We start from the raw sequence: 20466 nt of genomic DNA, 5'->3' as shown, positions 1-20466 counted from the left end.
TTTTTTCTTATATGTATATCATAGTTTTAAAAAGACGTATTAATTTCTTAAATAAGTTTTCACAAGGAACCGTGATGGCTATTGTCTCACATTCGAAGTCTTTAAAAACTTTTTGTTCCATTTTTTTAAATTAATAATTTGATGCATATTATCTGAACTCTCCTAGTATATAAGTACAGTAGTCATTAGTGATCTTCAATTAGTATGTATTGACAATAAAATCTATTAATGTTATGATATATTGTCTACAATGTTTATGTGCTTTTTTTCCCTATTTTTCTTCTTCACCATCTACATTTTAATTATAACTTCGAGTTGAACTGCTTATCAGACGGTTAATGAAAGACGTTTTTAATAATAAAAAAATGAATTTATTTTACTAACTTCATAGTTATCTAAGTTGCGAATGAGTGTGACATTGTATAAGTGTATTTTATGACTAGTGATGTTATACTCATAGTGCCATTATAATAGATAAAATTTTCGGAGTCAACGTTTTTGCATTTTTATATGTACTAATAATTATTGGTATGGGAAAGAAAACTACAATTCTCAAGTATAATAGGATTACATCTGTGTATTAGTTTTAAAAATGCCATTAAAATTTACTATGTAGAGTTAGTTTAAATAACACAATAACATTGCAGTACCCTGTGACAATTATTTTTAGTTTTCTTTTTTATGTAGTTAAGATTTAAAACATAATGTTTTAAAAATTTTTATTCATCATTCCTGCAGTGGTTGTATTCGCTGATCTGCTTACGTACAAACAGGAAGACTGCTTTTAATACAAATGTAAAACTTTGCCGTTGGCCGATATTGTCTCGATATTAAAGATATAATTATATTAGTCATTTATTTTTATTCCCTATTAACTGTACTACTATTTAGTAATAACTTCGCATTTGTTGAGTGAGTTCTAACATGTATTTCTTCGCTTGAGAAGGGAATGAACACACACACATACACACACATGTAAATTCAAATTAGTAAACACAAACTAGATGTCGTTAGTGGTTTCGTTAACACCACATCTATCGGACTACTTTCTAAGCAATTGTATATTTCCACAAAATATATTCTTATAACATTTACACATTCTTTGGCTGACAATAGCGTCAACTCATCATCTCTCGTGGGTTGAAGGATGCAACTAAAGGATTCACTGAAATTTAGGCAGAAGTGTATACTGAGTATTATACCAGCACATTGAGGTCGTCAAACGATATTTTCCAGTGACAGGGCGACATGTAAACGCGCACAGATGAGCTTTATTATCCTGCTTGTTTATACAGAGAATCAGTCAGGCGTTACGTTTCGTAAGGTGAGAGACCCGTACCACACACCTGACACTTCGACTTTATGTGTCAAGGTGGGTGGTGGAATTCACGTTGTCAATGGGCTCCGGTAACCACTAGCACCGGTTGGCTCGTTAACTTTATCAACGCGTAATCAGCGCGCGTCAGAGCGCTAAGCTGACGCCGCGCTAGGACGCCGAGATGTGTTGTACTACTTTTTTTTTATGATTGAAGGATTACTGGTGGCCCGGAGGCCTTTCCAGTTTCACCAGGACAGGTGGGCGAGCAAAGGCTCAGCCAGAAGGGGTGGGATTTGCTAACAGCTGCCCGAGCGCCTCCGAAGGAGACCTAACAACTCAAGAGTAGCTGCTTCGCGAATGAATCTACTACCGGATCGGAATCGCGAACCGCTGAGAAGATCCGGCGAGAAACTCAGCGAGCTGATTCATGGGTTAGGTTGCACGGCGAACTCTTTGTCGAGTTCGACGAGTACGGTTACCGAGGTCCCTAAGCCTGCTCCTAGAGCTGAAGGCGTCTAGTGCAAAGGTTATCGGATCTGGGTACTACTATGGTAACATACCGTCAAACAGAGCCCCAGCGCTATAAGTACGCAGCGCTCTGTCGCGGCGTTAGGACGCTTTACCCCAGGCGTTGTAATTTTTTACAAATTTTATTTTAGCGTCCGAGTGAATGTGTATTAAAATAATAGATAATGCCCGAAAAATTAGAAAATACCCATGCTTATACAATGCCAAATCAGAATTTTTTTTTTTTTATTGCTTAGATAGAATTACTCGATTTCTTAATACTTTTAAATTTTCACACTGCTATCGAAAGGCACTATGATTTGGCGAATGCGTTGCGTCAAGGAGCGTTCATCTAGTCAATTTGAAGAGCGCGACGTTAAGTACGCGTTCTGTTTGACGAAGGCTTAAAGGTCCAGAGCGCCCTAGGCAATCACTTTAACGGCGCCCCTGTACCGGCATCATAATACTATAAATTTTGACTAGTTGTTTTTGCAATTACGATGACGATGTATCATAAAACTCTCGACTTTAGTAGACCAGGACCCTTGTACTTACGCTAATACGCGAATGAAATATGACGTTATAGCTGTGAAGAAATTAAGAGGGACGACAGAACGAACATCGAAATTCATGATTCCTCTCTGGTCTGAGAAATAGGCCAAATAGGAATAATCTATTATAGATTTAGATTATACGGATTATAATCCGCCTCTGAACACAACAAAAAATTAATTCGTTTCTTGGTGTTTGTAAAAATTAAAGAAAGGATTGACCTTCACTCACTTCATTCACTTCGACTCTAATACATAAAGGAATTGTAAATAATTTTCCTTCGTAAATTACTTCTACCACCATCAGCAGTTCGAATCACGGCGCAGAAGTTCCTATTTATAAGTAGCTTGTCATACAAAAAAAAATATATCTCGACTGTAATTCAATTTCAGTTTAATATCGACATCAATTGTCGAATAGACCACGTCAGTAACTTTAGTAACATGCGACATTCGTAGTTGCCCACAGCGCCAAAATTGCGTAAATTAAATCAGATTCGTTACGCAACTTCACGCCTAATTAATAAAATATTCTAAGGTCGAAATCAAATTAACAACCGCTAACCGAAAACAATAGAAATCAAAAAGTCGTTATAAAGATTGTTAATTAAAATAAAACGATTATCAAATGACTGTTTTTGTAAATATTAATGATATGACGATTGATGTTTTAACGTCGATTCTATGGTTGGTTCGTGGGCTATTTTGGCCTCGAAATACGTCACAAACATTAAAAATAAGTTCTGAATAAGGCTACTAAGATTGAGCAATGACAATTGAACGATAACTTTTGCTAGTACATAACCACAATATTTTATTTGGCAATGTTTTTGTACGTATATTAGTCATTAATTACTGTAACAACTGAGACCTCAGAACTCATGTATCAAGGTAGATGGCGACATTTACGTTGTAGATGTCTATGGGCTCCGGTGACCACTTAACATCAGATGGACCATGAGCTCGTCCACCCACCTAAGGAATAAAAAAAAATATTTTGCTTCTTCATATTACGTCAGTTTTGATGAGACCAGAAACAGGCATTTATCAAGTTTCCCGTTGTGTGTAGGATGAAAACGATTTATTTTTTAAATTAAGTTTACATTTTGCAAGGTTTATTTGGTGGTGAATTGGGTTTAAGAAGTCACACGATTACACATGTACATACATACATACATACATACATACATACATATTATACATGTATATAATATCCTTTTTTATTGGTGAATACTTTTTTCTGCAAAACTAAATTTAAAAAAAAATTAACTAGCCGTAGCCTATAGGATAAGACGCCCGGTGAATTCGTATCTAAGGATGCGACTGTGTCGGTGTTGGAATCCCGCAGACACGTACTAATTTTTCTGATGAAACACGTACTTAACAATTGTTCATGAATGACTTCCACGGGGTAGGAATAACACGGTGTAATATAAATCAAACCCGCAAAAATAATTGCGTAATTACTGATGGTAGGGTAGCTTGTGAGTCCGCACGGGTAGGTACCACCACCCTGTCTATTTCTGCTGTGAAGCAATAAAGCGTTTCGGTTTGAAGGGTGAGGCAGCCGTTGTGCTGTAAAAACTGAGAAACATGACTGAGTACTCATGTCTCAAAGTAGGTAGCGGCATTTGCGTTATTGATGTCTATGGGCTTTAGTGACCTCTTAACACCAGGTCGGCTGTGAGCTCATCCACCAGTTTAAGCAATGAAAAAGATTTCACGATGACAATGAATTTCTTTTATTGAGGATACCTTTTTATCCGCCTGTTTTTTAAAAGATTATATAAAGTGTTTGTCACTCATTATTTTAAGTACTTACCTATTGCCCCAATCTAGTTTAGAAACAAGCTTCAGTCTTAGCGCCCTAGTCTGATCTTGTGTTAGGGTCCCCGCGAGAAGAGCACGCCGTCCACTTAACAGTTCCCTCATTACCTTCGCAACTGCGCTGAATCTGTACGTTTCACGTTCCTATAAAATTACAATTTTATTTCATTTTTATTATTTTATTGCTAAGATGGGTTAACGAGCTCACAGCCCACCTGGTGTTCAGTGATTACTGAAGCCCGTAGACATTTACGACGCAAATGCGCCACCGACCCTGAGATATAAGTTCTAAGGTCTCAAGTATAGTTACAACGGCTGCCCCACCCTTCAAACCGAAACGCATTACTGCTTCACGGCAGAAATAAGCGGGGTGATGGTACCCACCCGTGCGGACTCACAAGAGGTCCTACCACCAGTAATTAAATTACGTAAAAATTAAGTTAGTAAAGTAAGTAAATTACGTGTATTCTATACTTTTAATATAATCGTAAGCAAGCTTTTTTCTAATTTTTTTTTGCGTTACATTCACCGTGGGTTTACATAAAATATGTACACTATATAAATTTTTGTAAGGATTTTGACGTAGATTTTTTCTATTTTATTTGGTTACTAGCGACCCGCCCTCGCTTCGCTTCGGAAACATTAAAACACACACGAAACCAAAAAAAAAAAAAAAAATTAAAAAAAGTAGCCTATGTTCATCAGGGACAATGTCGGCTTCTAATGGAAAAAGAATTTTTCAAATCGGTCCAGTAGTTTCGGAGCCTATTCGAAACAAACAAACAAACAAATCTTTCCTCTTTATAATATTATTATATATATAGTATAGATTTCTATTCGTCCTAAAAAAACTTCGACAAAGAGTATATGCGTGAGAAGGGTGTTAGTGCAGAAATTACGTATGATACGCCTGAACGGAAAGTGGTCATGCTGTGCCGACCCCACATAATGGGATAAGGGCAAGAAAATTTGGATGTGAATTTTTCAGTAATGCGTTGAGATGCTGAAGTGAGACTGCGCCGATGAGATGCAGTTCTGCTTTAGTATTCAGCTTTAAGATGACCAAAAAGATACCGCGTATTTTTTCTGGACGAAAGATATAAATGTTTGTGTAGTCCCAAAAAAATAATCTTGTTAACAGCCAACAGTGAATAAATACATATACAGATTAATGTATATGAAACGTGTTGCTGTGTTTTATATATAAATATGCGCATTAATATTAATGGGAGTCCTAAGCCTACATAAATGTATAATACCACTGCAAGCCTCATTCGAATTAGTTTAGGCACCGTTTACTTTAGATTACTATAGTAGAATTATTTTGTCCATGTCATAAAACATAGCCCGGCTAGGGCGGTGAGCATGTTGCGCGGGCGCAACGCCATTATCGATAAAAACAAAAATCGATCGACATTCTCGATAAAAAACGGGGTGGTATACGAAGAGTGGTGAGACATTGTTATGTTATGAGTCATTTGTTGTACCTACCTGAAAATTATAGTACATATTATTATGTCGAAGAGAAATGTGATTTTGTGCATTCGCTCTCTGAATTTCTTTAGTGACACAATGGCTTCTCCTTTGTTTTGTACCAAAACGGCAGAATTTATTAAAATATTTTGTTTGTTGGCAAAATTATACCAGCAAAAGCACATGTTATTATCAACAATGTGTTAAAAAATTTCACTGAAATGAGAATAGATCCCGCAAAGTTGCAAAGTGTTAATTTCTGCCATTCTCGTTAAGTTGCTGCGGCGATATGTGGTGTAAGTGTTCGATTAGTAGTTTTTTCTTTCATTTTTATCACTAACCTACAAAATGACAAAACTAAATACACTATCGATAACGCTTATCGACAACAATAATGCACATCACTATGCCGGTCCATAAGGCTCGTTAGTGGAAGAGAGAGCGAAATACTCGTTGCACCTCTTCGATTTTTTATGACCCAAACTGCACGGACAAAATAATTCTACTATAGTTGAAAAAAGCACACCCACAGATTATGTCCCCTTCACACGGACACAATTACTAACAAGTAGATGGCGTTAATCTATGCGGGCTCTAAGCTCTTCAGATATTTGTACTGTGGGAATTTGAAAAAAAAAACAAACAACACTCGGACAATTTGAGTACAACAGTACATTGGTATCCTAGTAATATGTACTGCAACTTTGACATATTAAACAAAAAGATTACAACGCACGCCAGCAAATTGCAAATTGACAATACTATCTCAATATCCGCAACATTTTTGTAGATCAATATTTACGTTTTTTTTATTTTTTTATTACCCTTGTAGGGAGACGAGCATACGGCCCACCTGATGGTGAGTGGTTACCGTTGCCCATGGACTTCAGCAATGCCAGGGGCAGAGCCAAGCCGCTGCCTACCGCTAAAATTACGTTAAATACTTTGTGCCTATATTGTTGTGATAAGTTTTGCTAACCCTAAAAATACTTTAAAAAATTTTTCTTTCTTATTTTAGGTTTTAAATAATTTAAATATATTTGCCGTTACATTTGCAAAAAAGAAATTGATTAGGTTTTTTTTCAAAATAATAATAATAAATAAATAATGTAATTCATTCTATTTTATGATCTCTAAGAACTGGAGTTGCAAAAATATCCACTCACTATGACATGATTCATAGTTTAAACAATGATAAACAAATGAACTCAGTCTTTTTAAATGTAAATTCATCTGTGCTAAAGACAAAAACAACCATAATTACTGGGTCTGTTTCTCATCATTAGGAAGCCATGGTATATGTTTACAATTCACTTAAATCTTCAACCAAAGCTTTGTTTTCATAATCTAGATTGTAGAATCTTACAGCTTTAATCTAGATTTCTAAACTGTAAACAAAGATTTTTAAATTTAAATTATTGGGTCAAAACCAATATTTAATTTGTCTGTTTTCAGAACAATGCAAATGTGGTTTCTAGTTCAATGGGTAAGATAGCAAGATAGATAGGTAGTGTGCAATCAATGCAAATAGTTGAATAGCCCATTAAAAGATTGGAGTCTATTAGTTCCACTATCTAGAATACTTTTATGCAGGCAGTTTGTAAAACCTTCTCTGCTAGTGTACCAATGAAAGAGATTGCCACAATTATAATACAATGTAAATACACACAAGAATAATGTGCCACTATATATTTAATTTTGATTTGACTAAGTAGTTTAAAAACATAGGTTATCTTACTACAGCTGAAAATATTTATCTCCATAAGACACTTAAGTAATTAAAAGATGACTATGCATTCCAATGATTGGAGTATAAAAACAAAAAAAAAAAATTATGGAAAAGATGAAAAAAAATATTGGCATTTGAAATGCAAAACAGACAATTAATAGCTTAATCAGCATTTTGATAGTTTGTTTAATAACAGTCTAATGTTTAGTTCTAATATAAAGGTAATATGTATTTCACCTACAGATGTGTATTTGATTGAAAACTTAGTTATTTAAAAAATATACTTTGATCAGATTGATTAACAACAATTAGATTTGAAAAATGTAAAACTTACCACATATAATTTCTTCCAAAGCCTAGCCCATTCTCTCAATACACATGCAATTTCACGAACTAGAGGATCATCCTTCAATTCAGCAACAGCTGTTGCCCCAGAGCCTTTCACAGTGCACGGTCTGAGAGACACAACACAGGCAGGAAAAATACCCCATGTTGATCTGTTTTTTGTGCTGAACCCACGGAACCAAGCTGAAAATAATTTATTAAGATTTTACATAAATTATTTATTTAAATTTAATTTTTTATTAAATTTTATATTATTATATAAGTAAATATATAAATAAATATTATAATATTTTTATTAAATTTAATTTATTTATTTTATTTAAAAAATTAAATGTGTTTTTTATTTGTACAAGGCATCATTAATTATGTAAACATTACAATTTTGAAACAAAGGCAATATAAGTTTTTAGTATAGTTTATCTTCAGTCCTTCAATACCCATTGCTGGGCATAGGCCTCCCCTTTTTTATGTCATAATGTTCAATCGCCCATCATGCTCATCTACATCTCCACGCCGTCATATGTCATTAGACCACTGCCCCATGGGTCTCGAAATTCTACATCCTAAGCTTGGCACCATTCTATCACTGTCCTGCTCTATCTATCATAATTTCGCCTTGCTAAGTGTTCAGGTCAGCTCCATTTCAAATCAGCTATCTTATCTTACCAATATCTGTGACTTTTGTTTGGCATCTAATTTGGGTATAGTTAGTAATAATGAGTATAATTAATTAATTATTTTTAATCTGGAGTTTACTCTTATTTTGATTTTCCTTATTACTTTATTGTTCCAAATACACAAAATGTTCATACATTCTAATGGAACTGTAAGGCAATCAATAATGTGTACTTAATATTTTTAAAGTTTTGTTACCTCCATTTTCCTCCAATATCTGTACAGTTTCACCTATTTCCAAAGGTAAACCTGATCGAACATCCCCTTTCCAGTTGTAGACCGCTAAAGAAAAAGAAAAATTACATTCACATTATGCTCTAAAAACTTCAACTAAATCCAACATATAATTTTTATATGTTAGGTAAAAAATTAATGTCATCTTTTGTTACCGCTGCAAGATGGGACAACCTTATGACTGCCTTTCTGATATTAAGTGGTTATTTGGGCCTACAGACATCAAACATGAATGTCACACACCTTAAGATGAGTTTCAATTACATTGAAATTATCCAGTTTATTATGATAGTAAAAATTTACATAATATATCCATTAATTTCATTCATTATAATTAAACCACAACAAAAAAGCTTTTGTTTCCAAACAGCCATGAGTAAATCTATTTTTTTTTTATTAATTCAATGCTACAGTTTACAGTATTTGATAAAAGATCATAAAATGATTCCTGTCGTGCGCTTTATAGTTAAAATTCACGTCATGTTATTTCGTTTCCGCTGTAATTGGCAGGATGTGTTCTAAGCTGTATTGTTGATCGAGTTAAAATCATAACTTACCGACGGCTAGTTTCGGAGTTTTCGATGGTATCCACATTTCGGATTGAATAATAATTCACATATGTAAAGAAAATTTACGATTACCACTGAATCATTGTTAAGCATGTGTTATTTTATTCTGTAAAAATAATCAATTCCCCACAGTTCCGAACAAAATCTACTTTGAATGGAACCCGAATCATAAAACTTCAAATTTAGCATTTGTTCAGTTTGACAGCTGACAGGCGATTCGAGAGAGCTGTGACAGACTAATAGAGATACATCCATCTTATTAACTCCATGGATACATCAAATTACTTAAAGAAAAACAGGTTAATCACTGAATCTTCGTAAAGCTTCATGTTTGTGTTTTTGTGTGTTATACTGTACGCCTGTGAAGAAATTTTTTTCTCTTCGCCAATAACTTCCAATTACGGCAGGTGTGTTATTTGTACTTGCTATACCTTATGGCTTGTAGCGACCTTCAATTCTGGTGTCCAAGCTTCCTAATAGAACTGATAAGATTCGAGTCTGCTGAACTAATATTATTCGTGTGTGGGAACGGGGCTTGGACAATTACAAAGAAAGAATTTCTTCATCCTTAATGGTGAAACATAAAATATGGAGAAATATTAAGGAGCTTTTTGTTTTTTTTTACTTGTCAGATGGGAGGTCTTAACACCAGTCCTACCACGAACAGTGTGAAAATATGGAGCATTTAGTTTCTTAGCCGGTAGACGGTATTACGTGTATGGAATTCAGGATATTCAGGTCCTTAAAAAAGGAAAACAACTTTTTCATTAATGTAATACCCATGGGGGTGCACAAAACACCTTACCACCAATCATTATAATCATAGGTATTTACCTATGAAAGTATTTAAAAAGTAGGTTAACCGATGTTTCAGTGAAGACGAAACAGTTAATGAGATTTAACAACCTCTTAGCACCGGGTAGGCCATAAGTTCTGAGCTATTTAAGTCTTATCTTTTTTTTTTTTTGTTGCTTAGATGGGTGGACGAGCTCACAGCCCACCTGGCGCTAAGTGGTTACTGGAGCCCATAGACATCTACAACGTAAATGCGCCACTCTCCTTGAGATATAAGTTCTAAGATCTCAGTATAGATACAACGGCTGCCCCACCCTTCAAACCGAAACGCATTACTGCTTCACGGCAAAAATAGGCAAGGCGGTGGTACCTACCCGTGCGGACTCACGAGAGGTTCTACCACCAGTAATTACGCAAATTACAATTTTGCGGGTTTGATTTTTACTACACGATGTTATTCCTTCACCGTGGAAGTCAATCGTGAACATTTGTTAAGTACGTATTTCATTAGAAAAATTGGTACCCGCTAGATTGAACATCGCTAGATACGAATGCACCGGACGTCTTATCCTCTAAGCCACGACGACTTCAATTAGGCCACGACGACTTTGTGGCGGTAGCCATCATACAAAGCAAGACAATTGACAGATGCCTGAATCTCGTTTACGACATTTTCAAGATAAAGCGCATATATACAAGTTCCGAATAACAATATTCGGACCGTCGGTCTATCGAGCAATATCACCCGCTCGGTGGAAGATTTCCCCTCCGTCGTTAAACATCCCAAAACTTCATTTCCCTTCATATTTTCACATTTCACAAAATTAAGAATATTTATAAATTAAAATAAGAATTGACCTAAAGGTCTTAGTTACCAGATCATAAAAACCCTTTTAAAAAAAATTAAGTTCCATGGACGCTCATGACAATAGCATTTGCAGTAGGTACGGTACTTATTTACTCAATGCATTTGCATAAGTCACTTAAGTGTATTATCTATGAACTCTCCCTTTGCCTTTCCTAATAAGGAAAAAAAATATATAGGTATCTATGAATCGTATTATGTCAAAATTCTCAACTTTTATCGGCGTAGACTCGTACACGATAAATTTCTTCTTGGTAGAGTAGACTCGCAGTAATTATAAAGTTATAAATTATAAACCGTTTGGCTAGCAGTCGTGGTGTAACTGGGGTTGCTGAGCAGCTTAATAAAACATTTACTAATTGCTCTGGAAAATCTACAATAAATAACAAATACAGGGGGTCAGTTCACCTACCCATTTAAATCACCGTTTAAACTTTAGAGTATTGCTATATTGTGCACTGTGATTGATTGGTTAACATTTAATATTAGCAATTGTTACAATGTCAGACGGCTTCATTCCGTTAAATCAAAGCACTCCGGTGCAAAATAAATGGCAACCTGGAAAACAACAAAATCAAAGGAATTATCAGAACAATCGTTTTCAGAACGGTCATAGACGCAGTGGTTATAACCGATGGGGTAACAATTCAAGGAACAGCACCTTTGGGGTATGCTATAGATTGCTATATTTTTCCAAGTTAAACCTTTGGGGTAATCGGGCTCCAAATTAGAATTCCCTGTGTGTTGACTGACCTACATCGTTATTTCTATATATACATATATAAATAATAAACACCCAAACACAAAGAATAAACAAACCATTTTATCAAAAACACATGTTCATCACAAATATTTGTGTGATTTGGAAATTGAACCCACAACAAGTCAGGCACAAGTCAGCGGTGCTAACTACAGCACCAGTTGATTCAGTAAAAGTCAGATAATGTGATATATATGGATGATATTAAATAATAAAATGACATATATATCTATTCACGTGTATTGTCTTGTCAATTTATTCATTTTATATATTAAGACATTCTATACAGGCACTAAATTTGTTTCTTTTTTCAGAGTGATAGCAACAACAGCTATAATACAGATAATGGGCCTAGTATAGATGCATATTTGCACCCTTCAATGCTGGAAGATCCGTGGGCTCAACTTCGCCAAAACACGAAATAATGACCTACAAATCAATATTTTCTAAGCAAGTTTTTGATGAAATGGACAGCATCTTTGTTGTGATCAATAATTTAAAAATAGCCAAGGAATTATTTTTATGTATAGATAGACAGTGTTACATAATGTAGATATTTTCCTGACCTATATTATAAAATTTTAAATTTTTTAATAATAAAATTTGATTTTTAATTCTGTTGACTACGAGAATATTTAGATATATTCAATATAAACATAGATAATACATAGGGTAAACAAGTATTTTTAGTAGCTTTAAGTCTTGGTAAAAGTTTTAACAGTAATTAGCAACTGTGATGCCTTGAAAAGCAATAACTATTGTATTTACAGTGTATTTTAGTTTTTACATTCTATTATTTCTGTTCGTAGATAAGATAGCTTAGTCTATTTAAGTAATTATAAAGATTAAATTGTAATTAAGTGGAAAGAGCAGTCATATAAGACTGTTTTGTGAAAATCTTTAAAATTAATAATAAAACTTGTATATTCCTGACTCATTCTACTAAAAATGTTTGCAATGCATAAAAAGTATTTGACTCTTGTATTGTGGCTTTGCTTAAGAGTCAGAAACAATGTTATATTTCTAAATTTATTCTGGTATTCAGGGTCCAGATGTACTAAATTGTATGTTTCTCCGTTACCAATAAGATTTAAGAAAAAAAAATAGCTTGTTTAACCAAGTTGAATTTTGGAATCATTTTATAAGAAATCAATACATTTGTATGTTATTGTGCATAGTTTGACTTAAATCAGTGACCTTCTACAGCTGTGAGCAAATCCGGAAAAATATGTAATAAATAAAATGTTAATAAAGTTTAGTCAAAATACAAGAAATAAAATATATAATAATATGAAGTAAGTAATGGTAAGTACTGCTAAATAATATGGGCCCGCATGGGTAGGAACTACCACCCTGCCTATTTCTGCCGTTTTGTTTATCAAAACAAAATGGCAAAAACAAAACAGGCCCCGTGTGCCCTTATGGTAAAGACGGTATTGGGTGGCGGCATATATGTTATTCTTTGTGTTGACGTCTGAGCTCAGGTAACCACTAACATTAGGCGGGCGGTGTTCTCATCGACCCATTTAAGCACTAAAAAAAAAACTGTTATTTATGGTATTATGACGTCAAAAGGGAATCAAGTAAACATTTTCTAGTACTTACAAATACATTACACAGATTTGGAGGGAATCATTTTGATCGTGTGACACGCAATATGTAGTTAATTTAGAAAATTCTTAAATTAGCTGAAATATTTTGTTTTTATAACTATATACTACAAAGGAATTAAATAAAATAGATTTTAATAACCAATTTTACTTTTTCACTTCAATTTATTGAGGGAAAACTTGTGATAGAATTAGCTCAAATATGAACATACGCCGTCTTTTCTAGTTTATCATTTTTTTATACATGATACCGACTATGCACAGTTTTAAAGATTGCTTTCATTATCATCATCATAATCCGAACGACTTCTGCTGTACCTCCTAAATGAGCTTAAAGCTCGTCACAACCACCGATAAGTCACATCGAACGGCACACCGGATCTCGATATTAAAATTCTCGGTAACTCAATTATATGACGAAACTAGAGCGAACTAACGATTTGACTTTTCAATTTTTTTTATAGTAATTTGACCTTGTGTTTTAAAAAAGACTTGCTCACAAAATTAAAATAAACATGCTCACCCACAAATTGAAATGCAAACGGAGTTGTCCAGGAGCATAGTCCAGGAGATGTCCAGAAATTATAAAATTGACCGAGTGCGACTTTTCTGTTCCAAACATATCTTTTAATAAATCATAGGTCATACTTACAACTAGAGTCCTTATCTGAATGTTTGTATGCAAAGTGCAAATGCAAAACAGCAAGTCGATATGAGTTGACCTTTATGTCTTGAACTAGCGAGATATAAAATGGTCAATCCAAAATTTATATCACATGCAAGTACATTTATTTGTGCTATCGTATTCTAACGACTTCTGAAGATATGTTTAAGGGCTTTCATTCTATTTAGTTTCAGGCCTGATGGCAGACATCGAAGTGTTCGTGAACCACGTTTAACGCTACAGACTTGTTCGATGAGAAGTCATTCTTATGCAGCAAGGTTGGACGAATAAAAAAATATGTGTGGTGTCGTGGGACACACGGATAGGAACGAAGTTCCTTATTATAAAAATATTAATTTTAAGTTCTATTCGAGGTATAAAGAAAATAAAACTGGAGGTTTCGCAACAACCCACGGTCATTCGGTAACGTGCGAACTTATTGTGGTACACTTCATTCACGGTTGTTTGCATAAGAGTTAGTGTATTGCGCAAACGAACGCTCTGAGATCGTGGTCAATAAATGATAAAAAAAATATGTTATTTTTGTACGTTATTACAAAGTTAAGTCGTACACTGTGTGCATTACTAATAAAAAATCTTACGTTACGGACGCTTTTTCCTGGTTAGGGTACCCCTTCCCAACTTCGTTCCAAAAATAATAATACCTAATTAAAAGTGCATTCCATGTGATTCAATCAAAGTATGAGCTACCATTGAGATGTTCCGTATCTTGGTTGGTCCCTTGGTTAATTCATAACCATGAACATCGATAACGAGAGTCAATAGTTTGTTTGCCCCTGAAGAAATCCGACAACAGTGCGGTTGACCCGAGAATGCCCGAGATAGTTCATAGGTCAGTTGTGCTTAGCTTGGAGTACGCGTGTAATGATTTATATTCTTATCGGCCACTGTGACTGCTGGAGTTTTAAACGTAAACAAATATTATATGACTACATAATCACAACAATGTTTTGTTCGTATTAAAAATGTTTTAGGCCGATCTGCAATTACATTTTAGTTCTGTTAGCTTACAAACTGATTTGAAAAATTGTGATTATTATCAGAATAACAACGTTTCTGCGCAAAAATAACACATACTCAGTAGGTAATTGATTATACCTCATCGTGTAGTCATGAGCTCTGATGCAGAACGGTTTCAAGTTCACCGGAATTTTACATCAGATCTCGTGTCTAACAAGTACCTACCTACTACGTAAGTTGAAGTAAATTTTAATTGCTGTTGATATTCTCATAAATTGATAGAAATTTCTATTCTTAATTTATCTTAGAGCACCACTATACTTACACAACAACTCGAATACCTACGTTTAAAAGTTGTTTTTTTAGCTTGTGATAAGGCGTGTTTTTAGGACCGAACGCACGGGTAGGTACCGCCATCCTTCTAATTTCTCACGCGGAGCTATCATGAGTTTCGGTTTGAAGAGTGGGACGGCCGTTATTGGGTACAATGACACTTCAATCTCATATCTCAGGGTGAGTGGTGCACGACGTTGTTTTGCATATAAGCTCTGTGTGCCTAGTGCGAGTCCCGGTCACCGTCCTCGTCGAATCCGTCGCTTGCGACGAAGGGCTCGACGAGCGAATTAACCCATAGACACAGCCCACTGAGTTTCTCGCCGGATCTTCTTAGCGTTCTAATTGCATACAAATTTGAGTTAACTTTTACGCTATCGAGAACGTTAAAAAATTCGCACTAAGCACACTGCACTGCACTACCCAACCTATTTCTACCACCAAGCAGTACTGCGTTGGGTTTATTAAGAGTGGGACAGCCATTTTAACTGAGACTTTGCCCCACTCAAAGCGGGTGGCGGCATTTACATTGTTGATGTCTACGGTCTTCGGTGATGCTTAATATCAGGTGGGCTGTGAGCCTATATGTGTACTTGTAGACTCCTTGGAACTAAATGGTTTTAATTATAGGTATAACGAGTACTCTATTTACTAAATAGAGCACAGTTAATGCCTCAATTACCTAATTGCACTAATGTTATAGGTACTACTGTAATAGAAATATAAAGGATCGCAAAAAAATGTAATTAACTCTTGTTTACGATGAAGAAAAATCACTGTAATAAAAGTTGAACCCACAAAAAACATGTCTAATTTGTATTGTTACTGGTTGTAGGTAGAGCGTATTTTACAATACTGGAAGCACGGGTAGGCACCATCACCCTCTAGCTATGTCTACCATTAAGCAGTCATGTGTTTCGAATTGAAGGATATTGTGCGAATAAAATTGAGAGATAGGCCTCATGTTTCAAGGTGAGTGAAGGCATACCCATAACGATGTTTTTGGGTCTCGGTAATTACATGAAAACCAGTGATGTTTTTTCGACGTGACGGCCCATTTACTAAAAGAAATTAAACCATGTCACTAGATACATACAGTTGTAAGACAGATAAAGTGTTGAAGGTTAAATAAAATGTATACAAACGATGATAAACGAAGTAGTCATCGCTGTGAGTGAAACGAGGCAAGATGAATCTTTGGTTTGTTTTGTTATTCATTATTTCGTGTCTGGGAATTAGCTCTGGTAAGTTTTTGTTCGACACAAAAAAAGAACAAAATATGTTGTGATAAATAAAATGTTGCGTTGTTTCGGGTTCTGGGTATTCTACAAAAATTAACGTATTCATGATTACGTCATTCAGTATACTTATTTGGTACAATAAATACAAACAATCAAATTTATGTTTTATTGTGTATTTAACTGACTTAAAAAAAGGAGAAGGTTCTCAATTCGACTATGCTATTTTTTTGTGTTTATTAATTACCTCATAACTTTTGACTGGGTGAATCGATTTTGATAATTCTTTTTTTATTAGAAAGCTGACGCTTCCCGTGTGGTCCCATTTCAATTTAGTCAAGTTCTGATAATGGTATCCATGAGAAAACCACATAAGTCTTAAATTTGCATTAAGTACGTGCGCGACAAATAGATGAATCACTCAATAACTCAATATCACGCCAACCGATTTCGATGAATATTTTTTTTAGTGTATATTAATTTGTTTTGGAATATCTTTTTTTTTCTATTTATAAGTTGGTTTTTATCAAAGCATGTCTATTTACAATTATTTTAATTCAAAACATATCTTACAAGAAGCTTAACATAATATGGAATAAAATGATTAATTAGTAGGTAGGTACTAACAGAATTATGAATATTATATTCATTTACGGCTTGTGTATTGAGTTGTGTGTGTATATAAATAACGCGATTTGCTATGTCCTGTGGTCTATAAATCCTAACTACAGTAACTTAGTTTTGATAACAAAATATATACAGCTTTAACATATATAAGTAGTTAACGGACAATGTGAAATTAACGATAAAGTATAAAATTGCGTACCTTTTCAACCCAATGAGCGTAATGATTCGTTCACTAGGTACTTATTATTTTGTAAACAGACATTCTTTTGTAAACAGACCGTGCCAAGTACGTACTGAGTTTTACTTAACCTTATGAATATAGGAAGTACTTATTAAGATAAGTCCATCTCCTAAGAAACTGTTTTAATTATAATTTTGTAGTTAGCTGATTTATGATTACGATAAGGAGCCCCGTGTATGTTACCCGTGTGGCCTCACAATATAAGTACTTTCTATGGCCAGTATTACCTAGAAGTAGATATTATCTAGAATACGAATACTGTAAAGGTCCGATCTGTTTATAGCTGAAAAATTCACTTCGACCAGGTCGGCCGTGAGTTCGTTTACTCATCTAGGCAACAAAATATATATAAAAAAAAACTAACGATTATTAATTATAAACAAAACAAAAAAAACAAAATTGATTATCGTTAATGAAAATTATTGAGTATAAAATACTTGTAGATACTTATTATAAAATAATACGATTCGCGAGTCTCAGAGAAATGATTTGATGGAGAAATACACGATGTAGCTACAAAGAAGAAAAATCATGCAACTTTCCCGAATAAATGACTTGATTAAAGATAGTAGTAGACTTTATGATAAATCAACAATATGATAAAAGAACCGACATCTGTTGTTTTGTAAGGAAGAAGGTTTTTTCATCCATTGTTTTAAATTATCTCTGTTTATTTTCTCAATCAATAAGGTATTCTTTCATAGCACTATATCAAATTTATAATAAAATTATATTTATTATTTTATTTGTGGTGCATGCTGTATGTGTGTGCGCGTCGTTTAGCCAATTGTTTGATTAACATTTTTTTTAAGTGATTTTTATGACCTGGTAACTTAGCCCGTTATGTCATGTCTTATTATAATTTATATTCTTATTTTATGAAAAATGATAACATGGAGTGAACTGAAATGAATATGATTAATTTGAGACATTAATCAACTGGGATGAAATTAAATTAAATGAGATGATATGTGATGATAAATAATCTCAGTAAAATGGTGATAATTTACTGACATTTTTTCAGTGGACTTTTTGGAGGATCCCGTGAAGTATGTCTAGCGGCTTTGTTTCATTTTCTCACATTTGTGCACTTTCAGAAATATTATATAATATATAATGCAGGAACACATCAACTTGTGGTAGTGACTTTTTGGCGGGAACGCGAGGAGTGAAGTTGTGTGATTTGTTTTATTTTGCCTATTTAGTGTTTCTTTAGGTTTAAATGTGTAATAACGGTGGTTTATTAACTGTTTAATATCTGTGAAAGTGCACAAATGTGGGAAAACAAAACAAAGCCGCAGGGCGTAATTTCTCGAGATCCTCCAAAAAGTCCACTGAAAAAATCTCAGTAAATGACCACCATTTTACTGAGATTACATTTCATCCCATATCATCTAATCTCATTTCATTTCATTTCACTCCATATTATCATTTTCCATAAAAATAAGATTATATAAATTAAAATAAGACATGACTTAAAGGCCTTAGTAATCAGGTCACAAAATCCCTTAAAAAAACTTGCGATAGTTAGTGATCAAAACTTTCAGTAATTGCTTATCGTATAGTTATCTATTTTATGCACCACCTACCCTTAAAGTAGTGTTTGGAGTTTTTGTTGTCGTACAGCAGACGAGCTTACGAGCTTACTTAGGCTGATGTGGAGTGGTCACTATCGTTCATGGACTTCAGCAAAGCCGCTGCCTACTACTGATGACTCTCCTCAGACTTGAAGAAGTAAATGTGGTAAAAATAAAACATGATAAAAAAGATCTCCGGAAACCCACCCTGGATGAATTCAGTTGTTCCAGATAGTACGTGTGAATTCTGCGCCGGTAGCGTGCTCTGTTCTGCTAAAACGACCAGTATGATTAGTTTTTAATCAGATGCTACATTCCGTTGACCTTCGGGTAGTAGATTGTTCCTACTTCAATTTCGACAACGTTTTCAATACACCTTGCTTATCCTATTTTATCCAACTTCAAAAAAGGAGCAGGTTCTCAATTGGACTGTATTGTTTGTGTTACCTCAGTTTTTTTTAGAAGAACAGATTTTGATGATTTTCTTCTTATTTAAAAACGTCTACTTCTTCTTTAAAGATCCCAATAAAATTTTATCACGTTTTAACCAGTACTTATCGGGTTATTCTTAATAAAGCATATTTAATTGACTTCGACTACATTGATGATATTCTTTTTGTTTCTGTACTATTGTTAATGTGTTTGTCATTTGCAGCGGAATGTCCACCAGACCAATATGATCCGGGTCCAAATTGCGCCTTCGAGACAATCTGTGCATTACGAAGCGCGCACTCAAACAGGAAACACTACTGTGACTGCTGGTGCAAGCCTGGCCTCATAAGGGACTCTATCGCTCATAAATGTGTGAAAGAATGCCCGAAATACGATGAAATTCTGGACTAGTTACATAATTCCGATCTCATTACTGTTCGGGCGTATAGATGATGTAATTTTCTATGTGAAATCTTGAATAAATGCTTTATTAATTTGTTTATTTTATTTCGTTTATTTCGTTTTTAGTGACGCTAATAATACGATTTGCTAATTTTGTCATAAAAATAATGAAAATCACCTTCTATTAAGTATAGTATTTATGTATGTATAGACTCTGGCGAATTAAAATGAATTGAGAAACCAATGAAAACCTTTCAAACTTAACGGTTCCAAGCTTCGGTCAGCAGTACTATAGCTGATCGAAGGTTCCAAGCTAATATATTTTTTCTTGTAGAGAGAGAAAGAGTATTCTATATTGTACACCAACAAAAGAAACAATACGAAGCATTAAATACAAAAGAAAATGTACAATTGGCGGTCTTTTGTAGGTATTGGTGCAAGACTTCGACATTGAACCAGAAAACCTAAACTTTGAGTGCAGAAGGTGTCCAATATTTGTATTGTTTTTTATAGCTTAGACGGGTATATGGATGAAGCTACGAGCATAATGTATGTGTGTACCTATATGCTGCCACTCACCTTGAAACATGAGCTCATGTCCTCCTGACACTGGAAAGACTTTCCAGCCACCCGTAGTCCTTGCTTCCCTGCATAAACTTGAATATGTATGTGTTGTAGTCAGGTCCAGTAATATTATAAGCGTGTGGACGCAA

General features: G+C 34.5%; 1 protein-coding gene, 1 long non-coding RNA gene and 1 other non-coding gene across 3 annotated transcripts in view; 2 read left to right on the top strand and 1 right to left on the bottom strand.

Annotated features, from left to right (window-relative positions):
* The window catches only part of LOC101744579 (dedicator of cytokinesis protein 3), a 76798-nt gene extending 67372 nt beyond the window's left edge, over window positions 1-9426 (bottom strand). Inside the window, exons 1-4 of the mRNA XM_004931995.5 lie at window positions 9217-9426; window positions 8624-8707; window positions 7740-7933; window positions 4199-4347 (exon numbers count right to left, since the gene is read on the bottom strand). Coding sequence (XP_004932052.2) covers window positions 4199-4347; window positions 7740-7933; window positions 8624-8707; window positions 9217-9253 — 464 coding nt within the window. The 5' untranslated portion in view covers window positions 9254-9426. The remainder of the gene's footprint in view (window positions 1-4198; window positions 4348-7739; window positions 7934-8623; window positions 8708-9216) is intronic.
* A 1660-nt stretch (window positions 9427-11086) lies between these two features.
* Window positions 11087-13403, top strand: LOC101744673 (uncharacterized). Its single transcript, XR_009976087.1, has 3 exons — window positions 11087-11286; window positions 11494-11556; window positions 11963-13403. It is a non-coding gene; the product is annotated as an uncharacterized LOC101744673 (transcript).
* A 2811-nt stretch (window positions 13404-16214) lies between these two features.
* LOC105842409 (uncharacterized) lies at window positions 16215-19853 on the top strand. The gene is made up of 2 exons (XR_001140059.4): window positions 16215-16480; window positions 19575-19853. It is a non-coding gene; the product is annotated as an uncharacterized LOC105842409 (long non-coding RNA).
* Window positions 19854-20466: the final 613 nt, after the last annotated feature.

This window comes from Bombyx mori, chromosome 22, assembly GCF_030269925.1.
Source record: "Bombyx mori chromosome 22, ASM3026992v2".
NCBI lineage: Eukaryota > Metazoa > Arthropoda > Insecta > Lepidoptera > Bombycidae > Bombyx > Bombyx mori.
This window is presented reverse-complemented; position numbering and strand designations above follow the sequence as displayed.